Source organism: Gekko japonicus, unplaced genomic scaffold (genome assembly GCF_001447785.1).
Source record: "Gekko japonicus isolate JY-2015 unplaced genomic scaffold, Gekko_japonicus_V1.1 scaffold221, whole genome shotgun sequence".
In the NCBI taxonomy this organism is placed as follows: domain Eukaryota; kingdom Metazoa; phylum Chordata; class Lepidosauria; order Squamata; family Gekkonidae; genus Gekko; species Gekko japonicus.
In genome coordinates, this window is record NW_015170281.1 from 644,448 (window position 1) to 659,196 (window position 14,749).

The following is a 14,749-nucleotide window of genomic DNA, read 5'->3' on the forward strand; positions in this document are numbered from 1 at the left end:
ACTAGACTGTTGGGACTGACGGGAGTTGTAGTTTTTTTCTGCCTTCCAATAAATCCTGGCAAGAATCAGAATGGGGAAGATTGGAAAGAGTAATTTACAGGAAAATAGATCCTGGTCAGAGTTTTGTCTTCTGATTAAAGCACTATCTTGTAATAAGATTACTGGCCACCTCTTTGGAAAGGTAATGTTGTGGTGTGGGAATGGGAAATGAGCACTTGTTTGTGTGCATGCTTGTAATTTGCAACCTTCCCATTGACAATTCAAAGTGCCCACTAAATATGTTTGAGTATCTGAAAAGGGGATACACATGAAAATGAAAACAAATATGTTGAGAACAGAGGTGCTAATCTAGAGCTGCTTATTACTCTGTAGTCAGTATTATGAAGATTTGTCGCCAGGAAAATGTATGTGTGGTTGTAGGAACTATAAATAGTTTTTGTGGTTCATGTTATAGTGGTTTTGTGTGGTAGGAGCAGATGTGATGAATCTTGTGGATTCAGACTACACATCAAAAGGTAAAATAGAAAAGGAAGCACAGGAGGAATATGGAGTGACATTGTTATTTAGGTATGATGGTCAACAGCACCTTAAATTATGTGTATGTGTTGCCCTATCTCAGACAAGCTTAGATTCAAAGATGAAACCATATCAAATGCTACTCTTGCAAATTATGCAAACAACCTGGCATTATAACGCAGATGCACTACTGGTTTCAGTTTAAGTATTCTCATTAACAAGAATAATACTGTTCTCTTTTACTTAAAATGGTTTCACTCAAATTATTTTGGCATCTTGGCAAAACATTTTTCACTCTGACAACTGATCTTCAGGTTAAAAAAAAGGACTTGGCCCAATGAATATAAAATCTGTTACTGTCCAATATATTTCTGAAACATGCATTCTGGTATTCAGGGATTATTTAGGTCCTAGATTAGACTCCTTTACACTATCTTAAGAGAGAGTCGTTGTTTATTGAAGCAGGAAGTGGTGGCTCACCTGTTTTGTGGAGTGAGTTGACCTTGTTTCTGAAAGCTGGGTGGTAGTTCCTAAAGTGAAGTGTGTAGAGGTGGAACCAGTATAGTCCTAAGAATGAAAGTTAGAAATCTGCTGAGTGTGCTTGGCCAAGGATGTGTAACTCCACATCTGCGCACATGAGGGAGTGTGAGTATACATATGCCTTTGTAATTATATGAACATCCTTGCAGACATCTCCCCCCCCCCAATGTAGCCCAGGCAATTATAACTTTACATTGTGGTCTCTTGTCTACAGAACATTCTCATTGTGGTAAATCACAGCTGGAAGAGCTAAGGTTTAATATGAAAATCTTTGTTCTATTATTTCTTGGCTTTTGGAAAAGTGTTTTTGCAACTGTGGTGTTTCATTGATGAGTATCTTGTTGAGAATGTTATCATAACATGTGATTAACACATGGAATTCACTGCCACAGGAGGTGGTGGTGGCTACAAGCATGGACGGCTTCAAGAGGGAATTGGATAAACATATAGAGCAGAGGTCCGTCAGTGGCTATTAGCCACAAGATATAGATAGGAACTCCTGTTCTGGGGCAAGTGATGCTCTGTGTTCATGGTGCTTGGGGGGGGCAACAGTGGGAGGGCTTCTAGTGTCCTCTCCCCACTGGTGGACCTCCTGATGGCACCTGGTATTTTTGGCCACTGTGTGACAGAGTGTTGGACAGAATGAACCATTGGCCTGATCCAACATTGATTTATTTTATGGTCTTATGTTCTTATTAGTAGTTCTGTATTCTTTTGTAGGTTAGGTTTTGAAGGCATTGCTTTTTAGAAGATTGCATAGTGAGAAGGTCAAAAAGGTGCTGATGAAAGAAGGGAATCGAAATTATGCAAGTATGAGTGTGTCTGTCATTCGGGTAATGACTTTGCATGAAAGAGCATTTTGTCACTGAATGTAATGACAAACTGATGCAAAGTAGAGTCTGGCTTTAAAATGTCCCTTTCGAGGTAGTCTGTCTTCCTCAAATTAAAGTAAAATACTTATGGGTGGATTGTACAATAGAAGGACAAATGAACGTCATGCCCCCATGTGAATTAAAGGATTGTTTTGAGAACAGAAAACACTTGTTTTCTCTCTGAGCAATTCTGTGTCTTTTATTCTAGCTTAAATATTTTGTTCACAGATCCTCTGATCTTTAATGTTGTTTAGGTGACACATCTTGCACCCAGCAAGTGCACCATAAAATATGATGTGTAAACTAAAGATGGGAGTAGAGATATAACATCTTCAGAAATTTTGGAGAAACCCCCAGAAATTTTGGAGAAAACTGAAATATGTAATACTTTTCTATCAAACCTAAACTTATTTGATTTTAACAACTTAAATTGCATCGTTTACAGTTTAGCATATACAATTGTATTGTTTTGTATATTTATGGAATTAAAATACAGTCATGTCTTGGTTTTCTACAAGAAAAATTGGAAATGTACTTCAGAAAGAGTTGCAAGCTGCTGTACCCTATGCTACCTTAGCATGGGTATCTTAATTTTTGTCATCTGAGAGACAGAAAACAATTTATTCAATGAAAGGTAGTATATTATTTGGATACAAACACTCTCATACTAACACAATAATAAAACTACCAGAACATTTGCATATAAAGTTAAACTTTTTAACATTGAAAGCACTGGACACTATAAGAAGTTACCATTTAGCATATTAAAACCTGTTAATTGGTGCCAAAATTATTTACATTTAAACAAAACATATTCTTAGAAATGTGTTGTATATGGCTACAGTATAAATTTGTTATCACATATCTGTCCGGCCCCCATGTGGATAAAAAAACACAGAGAATGTGGCCAGGTACAGACAGGGAGTATTTCTCTACAGATCTTGGGGCACCACCAGGGTTGTAGAAAAATACAAAACTAAATAAATATTTTTTTAAAATATTTTTACAATAGCATAGGGATCTTACAACACTGTTGTGAGATATTGTCTGCCATTTTTGAAATGGGAGGAGCAGCCACCTGCCACAACATGAGCCAGGTGAGGAAGAGAAAGAGCTGTTGTGGAGCAAACCAGGTGGGCAGGTGAGAAGGAGTGGGAGCTGGGCAGGTGGGGAGGAGGGCCAGGGCTGCAGGCAGGTGTGTGTGGTAGGAGGAGCGTGAACTGCTATTGCCACCTCTGGGTGAGCCAGGCAAATAAAGGCATGCCACTGTGAGGAGGAGGAGCGGGTGGAAGGCAGGTAGACAGAGGTGGCAACACTTCTGGCATGTGAGCTGGCCAGTCAGTGGCCAAGTGAGCAGGAGGAAGGATAGGATTCCCCCATATGTTTTGGAGGTCATTAACTGATGCTGTAGACTATTTTAAATAATAATTAAAAATCATACTATATGTTTTGAGTAAAAAAACACACCCTTGTCTTAAAATGCATTGCAAAAGGGAAAAAGTATTTGGAGTGATCCCCCCCCCAAGCTCCCCCAGGTACTGGGGGGTGGGTGAGAAAATCTGTTTTCCTGATTTTTGCTGTCCTTTGAATTTCTAGGCCTCCAGTAATCATAGGTCTTTCCCTGTATACCCCTTTCTGAAAGGCTTGTTTAAATAATCAGAGAGAAAAATGATTTCATTCTGGAAGGATCTGCCTTCGTTGAAACTGGGCAGGGAATCCAGACTGTTAAAGCCATACCCACCCTGCTTACTTACTGCCTTTCAGTTTACTGTCACCTTGGAGTAGATTCTGAAGTACTGGTACTCCCACTGTTCTGCAGGGAAAATAATGATTACAGTATATTCTTGTACTGTCACCTGTTTTTAGATGAACTGCCGCCATGTCAGGAGCCCCTAATCCTGGAGAAAGCAACCACAGAGAATCCTGTGGCACTTTACAAACAATGACATTTGTTGTGGCATGATTTTTTTCAGTCGAAGGCCTGATACCTCAGTTGATTGCCGACCAATGAAGTAGATGCTTGCCTAGGTAAACTAGTGTAAAAGTAAATTTACTGACGTTCTTTAAAGAACAACAAGCTAGCACAACTACTTTTCTGGAATTTGTCTCTAAACCTGAAGCGAGCAAGATTGCCTCTTGGTTTGTGTCAGAAGGTTGACCATCCCTGGGTATAGATCAAGATGGGCAGCTGTGTTTGTCTGTAGCAGTAGAAAAGAGATCTGAAGAAATGAGCCGGACCACCCATAGACAATTTTAGGTGGTTGCCTAGAGCGCCCCTGTATGGGGGGCACTGGTGCCGCACTGGCCTCCCAGACCTCACCCCGCCCGGCCCCTCCTTCGCCTCACCAAAAGAGTGTGCATGTGCTGCTCACCCTGTGCACCTGCATGCTCCTCAGTTCCTCCTCCTCTGTCGCGGTAGCTGCCGCCGAGCATGTGCTGCACACACCGCATGCAGTTGCCGCCCGCCATCTCAGGCTACGGGCCGCCCCTTCCCAGGCCACCGAGCGCAGAGGTGCCCCCCCCAGTCCCACCCTCCCCTGTTCTTGGCCACCCGCAAGGGAAGGAAGGAAGTGGCCCCACCAAGGCACAGGCAGGCCCATCTGGCAAGGCAACCCACAGATGAAGTGATCCGCAAGGCTGTTCACAGACTTTGATGCTGGATTAACATGAGAAGCCTGCCGTTTCACCAGAGCCTCTCTTTGCATTTTTGTCCTGGGTCCCTTGAACTGGTGAAATGGTCTCTGAGGGTTAAAGAGACAGAGAGAGAATCTGCTGTCCTAGAGAGGTAATTGGGAGCGGCATGGGGGAAAGCCATTTCCTGCCCCTCTTACAGAGTCAGCTTTCAGTTTCCCAGGGGTTGCTGCTTGCATGGCTTGATGGGATTTGTGGTGAGTTCAAAGGTGTCTGGAGGGGGGAAATTATGGGTTGGGGCCACAGTGCAAGACCTAAAGCAGAGAGAAAGGAGGGGGGATCTAGCAGGGCGTGAAAAAGAGCACCCCCCAATCCTATCCTGAACCTGGGAGAGCTCCTCGGCCCCTCTCCGCAGAACACGATCCGAATGGGTTGCTTCAAGTCCAGAGACGCATTTAGGAAGAAAGGAGAGGCAGTGGAAGGAGGGATGGAGGGAAGTGTTTAGCTTTGTGAGTGGTTAACAGTGCAGTCCTAAGTACACTTTCGTGGAACTAAGCCCCACAGAATATTCTTGAGTAGACCTGTGTAGGCTTACTCTCTAAGTAACTTAGCTGAGGAACAATCTTCCCAGATGAATGTGATGGAAGGAAGGAAGACTGGAAAGTTCAGTGGGATGAGATCCTTGTAGCAAGGAAGCTACAAGTGATTGAGAACCCTGAGGCAAAAAAGGCTGCTAAAAATCACCATGAGCCTCTGAACAAACTCTCCATCTGCTCCCACACAGGTCTAAAGAACATTTAAAGAAATACAATATTAGAAGAAAAGAAAGAGAAGAGGGATGTGCAAACCAGGAAAAAAGTGAGAGAAGTCTCTCTGAACTCAGTGGGGTTTACTTCTCCATTACTGCCTCTAAGCATAGCAAACCAAAAAGCCTCACTGATGCTTTCAGAAGAAATCCACAGTAGGAATCTAGGTTCCGCCATTTTAACCCTTTTCTTAGCTAAGAATAGCTATAGAAGAGCACTTGCTATGATTTCAAGCCAAGGAAAGGGTTAAGTTGATCCATTGTGGATTGATAGGGAGGCTTCTAACTGTTGTTGAAGCCCTGAAATTTAGGTTCTTGGCCAAAACCAACCAGCATTGTGCCTGCTGTTCCCTTACTGTCTCCCCAAGAACAAATTGAGGCAAATGGACTGCAGTGTTCCCTCTAAGCTGAGTAACTGTGAGCTAGCTCAGTTTTTTAGCCTCCAGTTCACACATTTTTGTCTTCTCTCAGAAAGAATGGCTCCAGAGCAAACTAATTTATGCAGTAGCCAAATCTCTCACTCACAACTTTCATGCCGGTAGCTCACAAAGTAGAATGTTTGCTCACAAGACTCCACAGCTTTGAGGGAGCATTGGTGGACTGCCAGTACAACCCAACCCCTGGACATTTCGCATCCCTAGTCTTCTTCTCTAAATGATCCTTAGACAGTGTAAAAACAAAGAGATGGATAGGGGAAGAGGAATGGCCTGAGCAAAAGAAAGGCAAAGACAGGGGAGAATTAAGGGGCCAATGAAAGTCAGCTGTAGTTTTGGTCTTCAGGGTAAGACCTTCATAGTCTTTGGGTGTGAGTTGGGACCGAACACTATGTTGGGGGTTAGGAGCAGAAAGGAAGAGGACAAGCCTCAGAGTTTGGAAGCTCATGGTCTGTGGGGCTTAAAGTATGTACGAGCCAGATCCTGACGATTGCCCTGAAGAAGGAGGCGTACCAGGTATTACTGTTCTTAATACTGGTTCTTAACAGCCTTGTCCAATATATGTACAGAAGTATGTACTACTGAGGTCAATAGGGACTACTGTCAAGGAAAGGTATGTTTGAAAATTGGTGGGCGCACGGGGGGGGGGCAGGCGCTAGAAGATAGCCTCGCCTTAGTGTGCAAAAAAATTGGCGGATTATACGAAGTTGTTCAGGGTGGTGAAAACCAGTGAGGATTGTGAGGCACTCCAAAGGGATCTGTCAAGGATGGGCAAGTGGGCGTCAACATGGCAAATGGGGTTCAATGTGGCCAAGTGCAAGGTAATGCACATTGGAGCCAAAAATCCTAAATATAAATACACATTGATGGGGTCTGAACTGGCAGAGACTGAGCAAGAGAGAGATCTTGGAGTTGTAGTAGATAACTCACTGAAAATGTCGAGACAGTGTGTGACTGCAATAAAGAAGGCAAATGCTATGCTGGGGATTATTAGGAAGGGTATTGAAAACAGATCAGCCAATATAATAATGCCCCTATATAAATCAATGGTGAGACCTCATTTGGAATACTGTGTGCAATTCTGGTCACCACACCTTAAAAAGGATATTATAGCTTTGGAAAAAGTGCAGAAAAGGGCAACTCGAATGATAAAAGGGTTGGAACACTTTCCCTATGAGGAAAGGTTAAAGCGCTTAGGGCTCTTTAGCTTGGAGAAAAGACGACTAAGGGGTGACATGATCGAGGTTTATAAGATTATGCATGGGAAAGAGCAGGTAAAGAAAGAGGTACTTTTCTCCCTTTCGCATGCTTGTAGCCGCCACCTCTTCCTGTGGCAGTGAATTCCATGTGTTAATCACTCTTTGGGTGAAGAAGTACTTCCTTTTATCTGTTCTAACCCGACGGCTTCAAAAGGGAATTAGATAAGCATATGGAGCAGAGTTCCATCAGTGGCTATTAGCCACAAGGTATAGATAGGGGCTCTGGGGCAAGTGATGCTCTGTCTTCTTGGTGCTTGGGGGGGGTCAACAGTGGGAGGGCTTCTAATGTCCTGGCCCCACTGGTGGACCTCCTGATGGCATCTGGTATTTTTGGCCACTGTGTGACACAGAGTGTTGGACTGAATGGGCCATTCGCCTGATCCAACAATGGCGTCTCTTCTGTTCTTATGTTCTATGTAACTTGGCACCAGCCCTGGCCACAAATTTACTTCATCTTTAAGGTCATACTGGACTGAGAGTGGTTTGAGGAAGTGAAACATATGGAGAAGTAGGGATATAAACACAGCCCCCAAAAGCTGGCATGACTGATATGTGAACCAAGTTTATGAATCTAGTTTTATTACTGCTGAAGTAGAAGTCTGAAGGACTTGTTCCAGTCTAAACTTATTTACAGTTCATGAAGGGCTGCTGATTCACATGACCCCATGGATAATGTTAGCTGCTTGAAATTTCTGTCCATTTTGGCTCTCTACCCATGGCCAGCTGGCTGTGTGTGACCATTGCCTATCACTGCAAACGTAGTTGTGTGTGTGTTTGTATAATGATGTGCAAAAGTTTAATCCTGTGTGAAAGGCTGGCTTGGGGCAATGAGTCAGTACTCGTAGGCACATCAAGCAGGGTCTCACAGTACTTCTCTGAAAATGGCCCTAATACCAAGATCATTTTGAAACTGTTGTGTCTGGAACTTCAGCATTATTGACATTAGTTAGGCCTAGTAGTCAACTATGCATTGGGCCAAGGCTAGAGTTGTAGATTATCAACAGAAAACTGCCTGCATTCATCCACGCTACCTACTCTATAATGGTCATTTCAATAACTTAATTGCTGTATGCTTTTAGCCTCATTAATGTTGTTCCCTTCAGGCTACCCTGATCGTTTTGCTCTTGTCATAGATAGGTATGTCTACCTCACTTTACACTGGGTATTCCCATAGGCAAAGGCTAACAGAAGCCACTTCATTCCAGCCATTATTTTTAAGGGCTCCATCGAAAGGGTGATCTTGATAAACTAGAAAGTTAGAGATCTCTTATGCAAATTGCCCTGGTCATAAGGTGATCTTTTTTGGGGGGTAGATATTCTTGTCCTACTTACTGTTTCTAAGAGTTCTGTGGGATCCTCCACTGTTGGGGTCTCTTAGAAAAGGCTTCTGTCATTGCAGAGCTTTGTATACCAAAGGAATAAATTGCTGGCAAAGTCCCCATGATGGACCACTAGTTATTTATCAGCATCACCTATTGTTCCTTCCCAGCACAACCACCAGGAAGGATGAACATGCAATCGGGGTGTCAGGTCCTTGGAGCATATATTCAGAGAATAGCTGTGTTAGTCTGCAGTAGAAGAGCTACACTGGCGTCCAGAAGCACCTTAGAGACCAACAAGATTTTTGGGGTGTAAGCTTTTGAGAGTCAAATCTCCATTCATCAGTATCAGCTACTGGAGTCAAAAGTAGCTCTTGGCGCATATATGTGACTACCCTAGTTAGTGAAGTGCAGTTTGGGTTCACTTGATCATCACAAAAATGGCCCCCATCATAGCCAAAATGCTCTGGGTACTGTCCACCACAACCTCTCCTCTGTTGCTGTGGTTCTGTTTGTATGCTCATTTTTTCCATAATGAAACACTGAAAATGTGGAGATGTGAATGACAACACTATTGCAAGGTGTGTTGTCATTCACAATATCCCCGTCTCTCCCCCCCAATGCCTTTACACTTCAAAGTACTTTGCTTTATTACATAAACAATGCATATTTGAAGGCTGTTCAGCTCATGTAACTCAGGATTGAGTCCACAAATCAGCTCTAGCTTGAGGAATTTATGTATACCAGGAAACTGGGAGATAAGGGGAAAGTATGATATCAGGCATTGGTTTTTAATTAGAGCTGTGGCCAGTTCATACATGAAAATATTGTCTTTGATGAGATGTCATATTTCTTTTTAATGGTGCATTAAAAGATTGTCCATTTCAGATTGAATAGTAGCTAGCCAACTACTATTTTTAACATAACACTATAGTATTCAAATCTCATTTTTATGAGATTTCAAAAAGTCTCCCTATTTCAATATTTGATCTTACATGTTGAGAAATACTCATCTAAGGGAATAACTTCACTTTGTGCAGCCTTTGTTGATTTCAAATCTGCATTTGATTCTGTATCCAGAATGCGACTTTGGGACAAATTATCAGATTCATCTATTGATAGAAGACTCCTATATCTTATACGAGCATTATATGAACAAACTTATCTAAGAGTCAGATGCAGCAGACAAGGACATCTTACTGAACCCATTCAGACCTTCAGAAGTGTTGGGCAAGGCTGCTTGTTAGCACCGACACTGTTTATTTTTTACATAAACAATCTATCTAGCTGGCTTAACATTGCAGAACTCCATCCCCCTAGACTTGCCAATAGGACAGTACCAGTGTTATTATATGCTGATGACACAGTGCTACTCTCCAGAACCCCTGTAGGATTGAGAAGGGCTCTTGGGAAGCTCTCCTCATACTGTGGAACAGAGTCTCTTACAATCAACTACCAGAAAACCAAGATAGTTGCTTTTGGGCGTAGACCGAAAATTTGGTCCTGGTCGATTAATGGCCATCGCATTGAGCAAGTTAATAACTTTAAATATCTTGGGGAAGTCCTGCAGGCCACGGGTTCTAGGCTTCAACATAGTAAGTATGCTGCGGACCAAGGAGAAAGATCTGCAAATAGTATTGCAAAATTCCATTACTCTCAAGGGGGGTTATATGTTCCCGCAACCCTTAAATTATATAAAGGCAAGACGCTAGCCCAACTGTTATATGGCTCATTTATGGGGGGGCCCAGTTCCGATTTTGCACCTCTAGAAAGAGTTCAGTCTAAGTTCCTAAGAACTATCTTACAGGTCCCTAGATGTGTGTCAAATGCCAGGGTAAGACTGGAGACGGGTTGTTTAAAAGTTGAAGCCTGGGTCCGTATTCTATCAATACATACCTGGCTAAAGGGGTATCGCAATCCACAAGGTTTTCTCCCTTTGATACTCTGCAACAATTTCCAATCAAATTGGTCTAAGTCTGTTCAGAGCTATCTGCTGAAACTAGGTTTTTCCTCCCAGGTGCTCTTATCTTTTGGAACAGACCAAGCAAAAATATTAGTTAAGCAGAGAATTGAGGATATAGAACGCCAAACTGATCTTTCCAGCATACAAAACATTAAGATGAGGGCATTTATCAAAAATACTGTGGATCCAGCAAACTATTTAACATCTCTTGAAGTAAAAGGGTTTAGAAGAGCCTTCACTCTGGCGAGGTGCTCTGCCCTCCCTTCTGCTGTACTTGAAGGAAAATACAAGAATACTCCTTTCTTAGAAAGGCTTTGTGCCTGCCCATTAAGGGAGGTTGAGACTACAGAGCACATGCTTTTAGATGGCGCGTAATAAAATCACTCCGCTGACTGAACAAATTCCGGGTCTTTCCGAAAAAGCTAGACTTGAGTTTCTTCTATCTGATAAAACCCCCCAAATTACCCACCAAGTAGCCAGTTTCTGTATGGTGATACCCAGATCATGGAAACTCTAAGGTAGCTAGTTAAATATAGTTGTTTGATATTAGATTAAATTTTAATTTGCTTTTAATGTGTCACTGATGTATCTTAAAATCTTGGAATATTGTAAAGGTTTACTTCTTTTTGTATGACTGGTCTAAGGACTGTAGAAATATATTGATATTGATCTTATATGTGGTTAGTAGCTTTTCTGACCCCTTTATTTGAAAACGATCTTGTTCTGGAAGGGAGAAATGTGTCCCAAGTTCCAACATGAGTTTTTTTTTAAGTGCCATGGTTTGTTCTTTCCTTGTGAAAGGGTCCTAAAACCTTTCAAGAGAACTTAATTGACCGGGGGGAAATTAAATTCTCTGTACTGCACTGAAGCTTGAGCACTCACTATTGCAAGGAACTCTGTAAGTGGCGAGTGATTATTGTTTACCATTATTCACTGCCTAATTGCTCAGCTGGGTCTGTCGCTGTCTTGCCTTACATTTTATTTCATTTTAGCAGAATGCCTGCAGTGGGAAGATTCCACATTCCAAGAAATCCAAAGGTCACCTATGACCAAGATTATATTTTCAGGCAGGGTCCTCCATATTCATCACACAAATCAACCTGTTCTAGACATATTTTAGTATGCTAAAGGAAAGGGGTGTTGGAGTTAGAAAATTATACTACTCTGGACTTGAAGCACCAGTTTATGGAATAATCACAGAGCTGGTATGGCTTAACTCATTCCTGTACTCTGGTATTAAGACAGCTATGTGGGGCAGCTGAAGTCACCATAGCTGGCACCCTTTACTAGTATGATTCCTTTTGGGCCTGTGGAGATGAGCAGAGAAAAGCTGGAATTGCCATTTACCCGGTGTGTTATGGACCCTGTCTTGATCTGGGAGCTATGAATGTTGACCCAACCCCAATGCTGCTGTCTTTGTGTAGTAAGCAGAATTTCATGTTACATGTGAAACATGAGAGTGGATACTGCTGTAGCAGCTACAGCCCAGAATCTGATGCCAACTAAAAGCTTGGTTTTCTGTGAAAACTGCCATTTAAGTGTGTTATCTGTCTTCTATAAGGTCACATTGGTATAATTGCATCATTTCACTAACTTATGTTTCCTTTCTCATCCACAGGCAGAAATTGTCAAGAGGCTGAATGCTATATGTGCCCAGGTCATACCCTTCTTATCCCAGGAGGTAAGGGAGGTTGTTTGTGTACAGTGATCTCAAACTGCAGGATAGCTGTTCTTACTTGAGGTGAACCAAGGTAGCCTTTTGACTGTAATGCTTTTAGCACTTCTGTTTCACTCTTCTTCACTCTCCTTCCACTGTCATCTCCCCAGTATCTTAATCTTGACTTGTAATATGATACACATGCATAAGACAGTTTCAAATAGCGATCTTAAATATTTTTACCAGTCTTCTTCCTTCGACACCAGAATAAAGGCAAACAGGAATAATGAAAGCCTTGCTGGATCAGACTAAAGTTCATTTAGTTCCGCTTTGTTTTTCCAGCAGTAGCCAGGTATCTCTGGAAGCTGACAAGCAGGACAAGGTAGTGATTGCCAGTTCTTGTTTTTGTCTCTACAGCGCCTCCAAGCAGAGGTTTCTGTCAGCTGCCATTGCAAACAGCCATTAATAGACCTCTTCGCCATAAGTTTGTCTAATCCTTTTTCAGAGTCTTAGCTAGTTGCAATCCTGTTGGGGTGGTGATGTCTCTAACAATGGTTTTGTTGTGTTGTGCTGCCACAGCAGCCGTATGCCCGCATCCCACGCTATTGTGTCTTGCTGCAGTAAGCATTAGGATTGGGCTGTTAGTTATATAAAAATGTTTGCTTGTCATGTCAATGCATTGGTACTTGGAAATATGACTCTGTCAAGCTGGCATCTAATAGGATATATTGAAAAATTGCTAGAAAGGCATGATTTGTGCAGCATTCTTGACAACTGCTGTTAAGCTCTGCAGAAAATATGAAGAGCCATCAACTGCTGATGCTCTAGACAGTAAACAGGCTAATGCAGGTTCATTCCACTCCCTCTCCTCCTCCTCCTCACTTTACTCTGATTATTAACGAAGGCTTTTTAAAGACAGCATCTGCATTTTTAGGAGAAAGTATCCGAAGTATAAGTTGGTAAGCTAGTTTCCAGAGGCATATGATTTCACTGAAATGATGAATCCTCAGTGCATTCCTATTAACTGTAGCTCTTGAAGTCAGGTGAAAATAAATTAAATGCTATACCTTTGGTAATTTGATGCCATTGACTTTGGAGGGCATAAAATAGAACTTTTTAGGCCATGAAAGATATCGTGGGTTAATGTGTGTACATGTGGGCATGAAAGGGAAGATAAAATTGGAAAAGGTATTTGGAATAAGGAACCCCTTCATCCCTTTTCTTTTCTTTGTTACACTCCTGTGACCAAAGGTCTTGAGCAAAGGAGCCCCTTCATATGTTGTTTCTCACATTGCAGGGTTATTTTGCTCTGAATAGCGATGGGCACAAACTGGCTCATGAACGTAAGTTCGTGAGGACTTTTGGCCAGTTCATGGTTCATGAACTGAGGTTTGCAAACTGAAGAGCCACCATGAACTTCCACAAATTTTAAGGCAGTTCCTGGTGGTTTGTGAAAAGCAGAAATTAGGGGATTAAAGCGGTGGGGAGCAGAAAGCAAGGGTCATGAGCCACTAGGAACTGGTTCAGTTTCGTTCACGGCTCGGTCACAAACCGAAATGACCTGCAAAAATGTGGTTCATGCCCATCCCTAGCTCTGAATGCTTTCCAGTAGTCCTAAGGTTCTAGAGAACTTTCGTTTATAGCATTGGCAGGGAGCATGTAGTGTATACACTGCATGGCAATGTCATGTATCCCTATCATAGGTAAGTGCACTTGAGACATTTTGTTGTGGATTTTAATCGGGTGTAACTGCTAAGCATCAATATATTCTCTTATTTATGTGCTTGGGGTTTTAGGCCACCCTATTCCAAAGATAAAGTAGCCCTCCAACAGACCGGAATATAATGTATTATGTTAACTGATACTGAGAGGGCATTCTGCATATCTGGGGGAGGGGGGCAGTCTCTGAACACATCACTTTTTTGTCACATTGCTGTGTAAACCTGATTTATAGATGGTTTCATTAAGAATGGGCTTAGTACTGTTGACCAGGCAGGAAATCTCAGTCTTTACTGCAGCTTTGTAGCTACTTCCTACTTAGAGGAGCTAGTGGGCAATGTTGATGGGGCTTTGAGCTTCCTATACCCCATGAAACTGAGTCACTCTGCAGTCTCAGTGGCTTGCCAGAAAGGATTGCAGAGACCCCGGTTCCCAATGCCGCTAATCTGTGACTGTATTCAGTTTAATACATTGTATTAGTGTTTTGATTTCGTTATTCTTTTTTGAATGCAAAATTATTTTTGCATCTTAAATCCCAGCTCCTAAGTGAGAAAGACTGATCTGAGACCTCTCCCAAATCAAATAAAGTGCTTTGAAGCTGACTGGGGTGGACTTAGTAGGGGGAAAAATCCTGCTAATGCTGAATTCACAGTGGCTTGATTAGGTTAAACCTATTTAGGAAGGGAAATCCTGAGCCATTGATGTTGGGAGTATTGCCATCATGATCTGTGGGTTGTGGATAACACTTCTAGGCCAGGTTCAACCTACTAGAATGGATGATAGCACCCAACTTAAAGGAGGCTAAATTCTTCACTGTCTTGATCGATTAGCTAATTATAGAAAAAAAATCTTGCTTTTTAAATTCTGTTGTAAAATAAAACCATATATTGCATTTCCCCCTGAGTACGTACATATGTACATCTTATTCATTTTTCTATAAATAATAATATCATTAAAAATGAGTCTTAGGTTGATGTTAGAGTTTGAAATGGAAGAAGGAAGAAGTGTTACCTTAAAATATGTTGGGCCTATGC

At 42.0% G+C, this 14,749-nt stretch overlaps 1 protein-coding gene across 5 annotated transcripts in view; it reads left to right on the top strand.

Moving 5' to 3' along the window:
- The window catches only part of TLE4 (transducin like enhancer of split 4), a 193,655-nt gene that overhangs the window by 46,501 nt on the left and 132,405 nt on the right, over positions 1–14,749 (top strand). For all 5 annotated transcript variants that reach the window (XM_015417784.1, XM_015417785.1, XM_015417786.1 and 2 more), the window contains exon 5: positions 11,958–12,020. In XM_015417784.1, the coding sequence (XP_015273270.1) occupies positions 11,958–12,020 (63 nt within the window). The remainder of the gene's footprint in view (positions 1–11,957; positions 12,021–14,749) is intronic.